Source organism: Sphaeroforma arctica, assembly GCF_001186125.1.
Source record: "Sphaeroforma arctica JP610 unplaced genomic scaffold supercont1.171, whole genome shotgun sequence".
In the NCBI taxonomy this organism is placed as follows: Eukaryota; class Ichthyosporea; order Ichthyophonida; genus Sphaeroforma; species Sphaeroforma arctica.
The window spans coordinates 43,240-46,218 of NW_014040387.1; the positions used below are offsets into that span (position 1 = coordinate 43,240).

General features: G+C 45.9%; 1 protein-coding gene across 1 annotated transcript in view; it reads right to left on the reverse strand.

Annotated features, from left to right (window-relative positions):
• SARC_03386 (hypothetical protein) overlaps positions 1–2,979 on the reverse strand; it is an 8,696-nt gene extending 5,717 nt beyond the window's left edge. Inside the window, exons 1-2 of the mRNA XM_014302820.1 lie at positions 2,091–2,979; positions 698–912 (exon numbers count right to left, since the gene is read on the reverse strand). Of these exons, the coding sequence (XP_014158295.1) occupies positions 698–912; positions 2,091–2,901 (1,026 nt within the window). The 5' untranslated portion in view covers positions 2,902–2,979. The remainder of the gene's footprint in view (positions 1–697; positions 913–2,090) is intronic.

Here is a 2,979-nt window from a genome sequence, read left to right on the forward strand (position 1 = left end):
ATAAAACCCGAACGCAAGCCACAAACAATATAGATTAACTTGCTATAACAAGCACGCATGGTCAGTGAGATCGTAGAACACGCCAACTAATATGCAGCACCCCTCACTCCTGCAGATGGACAAACGAATAAAATACAAAACCCAAACGCAAGCCACAAACAATACAGATTGACTTGCTATAACAAGCACGCATGGTCAGAGAGATCGTAGAACACGCCAACTAATATGCAGCACTCCTCACTCCTGCAGATGGACACACGAATGAAATATAAAACCCAAACGCAAGTCGCAACCTGGTATACAGCATATCGATTGAACACGCACCATGCATGTCCAGAAAGACCAAAGAGCATACGATATGATATGTAAATTTGTAGCACTCCCCACGCCTGCAGACTGGTACTGGGATGAAAAATTCAAACCCAAACCTCAACCCTGATTTACAGCCGATTGAACCGGCTCACCCACACCGTCACGACGGTACACTTAGACACCACAATTGTTGCACCATGCTGTCACGTCCAAACATACCCACAGAGAGCGCACAAGACCGTGGCTTGACCCACAGCATGCATGCACATGTACCACTTGCACACAAGGCGTGGGACGTTTGCACACTCAAAGCCCATACGTTCCGTCGAGTTGTACTATGCAGCACACCTCACACCAGTAGCCGCACACTCCTGCGCATACCTACCTGTAGTTTGACACTTCGGATCATGCGCTCGTACGCCTTCCTGGATGTCTTGGCGTTCGATGCGATTTGGTACAGAACTTCCAATGCATCGATAGTCTGTAGCAGATTGGCTCTGGCGACAACATCGTCCTTGTTGCTGAGCGCGCATGTGATGTGTGCAATTAGCAGGTAGGTCTCATCGACGGGCACCTGATCTTTCCACATGCTCAAAAACTCTGTTTGGCATGGATGAAGAATATTTTATGCCAGAATGTGTTTGAAAGGATCTGCCACTACTTGAAAACCAATATCAAATAGTAAGTTTCAAAGCATTCGCGATCTTTCCAGTGCTCATTCGGCATGGATGAGGATTTTTTTTATGCCAGAGTGTGTATGAAAGGATCCGCCACCACGGGAAAAGCAATATCAGATAGGAAGACCAATGCATTCGGATCTGTGCACTGTTTGATAGTTTGTGCGACAAGTTTAGTGTAATCAAGCCGATTCGCCTGAATTGAACGTAAACTTTCTGCACTGAGCCATCGAGGAGGATATTCCAAGGTTAGCCTTTTCTTGTGTGGTGTGGGTTTTTGGAACGGTGTTGATAGTTATCAGAATGAATGGTAGGTAGCGAATAATTCTTAGGCTATCGTCCTAATGCTTCCTTTATGAGACAAGAGTGACTACTATTTGGCCGTGGGGATGTATAGACGGCGCAAACATCCAATGGAAAGTATAGTCTAAACCGACATACAACTTAACAGCTTTGAGTTCCGCTGTGCTTTCGAAAAGAACCCACTGACACATGAATGATAGGCTAATTGACACATGAATGTTAGACTAATTGACACATGAATTTTAGACTAATTGACACATGAATGTTAGACTATACCTGGCGGGGTTCACTCGACCTCGCGTTTTCTGCGCAGTAAACATGAAGCGCCTCTATACATTCCCGTAGTGCACCGGAAGACCACAAAGCGTCTAATACACTCAGAGTTAGAAGTATATAACTACTATCATACGCTAACATTCCAAGGCTTCTATAGTAGAAGCCCAATAAGCCACTCCGCATACATACCTTTCACAAAGCGTCTAATACACTCAGGGTTGGAAGTATATAACTACAATCATATGCTAATATTCCAGGGCTTCTATAGTAGAAGCCCAGTAAACCACTCCGCATACATACCTTTCACAAAGCGTCTAATACACTCAGGGTTGGAAGTATATAACTACAATCATATGCTAATATTCCAGGGCTTCTATAGTAGAAGCCCAGTAAACCACTCCGCATACATACCTTTCACAAAGCGTCTAATACACTCAGAGTTGGAAGTATATAACTACAATCATATGCTAACATTCCAGGGCACCTATAGTAGAAGCTCAATAAACCACTCCGCATACATACCTTTCACACCCTTCCACTGCTTGCCCACCACTAGCCTCTCAAAGTGCCAGGACAGAATGGTCCTGACCTCCGTGTTCAGGACCTTGGACTCGCTTTTGAACTTCCGGGTCAGATTGTCGCAGCTCTTTTTGAACTTGGCCGCATCCTCGGCACTCTCGACATATGGTAAAGCTTTGGCTGTTGTCGGTGGCGTAGGCGATCGCGTCGCACCAGTGTTGCGGTTCGTCGTGGTCGGTGGTACATTCTCCAACACAGGCACGTCTGTAGATCCACTATTCTGTGTATCTGTTTCGTCGCTAGCACTAGAGTTCTGGCTTTTCTCCGGCTGTGTAGAGCCACAGGTGTTGGTGTTAGATGTGCTGCCTATGTCTGCGTTTGTTTTAGTGTCGATACTTGTCTTGGGCTGGCTGTCCGTCTTTGCAATGGCTGTGCTAATCGTATCTATATTTGGTGAGTTCTCCACCGGTGCCTTGCTCTCCTCTATCGTGTCTTTACGGCCCGTATTAACATTGGGTATAATACTCTCAGCTGTGGCTGGTAATTCATCTTCGACTCCTCTGGACATACTAACCGCAGGTACTGCTGCTAAAGGAACCACAATAGCAGATCCAATCATCGGCACCACAGAATCGCTCTTCTCAGTAGGTGCACTGATTTCCGCAGGTACAACAGTCTCTGCTTCCGTACCAACGCTGTTTTTTACGGTTAGTTCACTGGGTTGACTGGAACTAGGACCATCGCGCACACTTTCTTCAATCCGCGGGCTCGAATGTGCGATACTCGCTGTGAGATTAGCAAAAGGAGCGGACATTCTCCAGTTTGTGACTTCCACATCAAAGTGAAGGTGACAGTCAACTGATACACTTATAAATAAACAGAAGTGTGGACC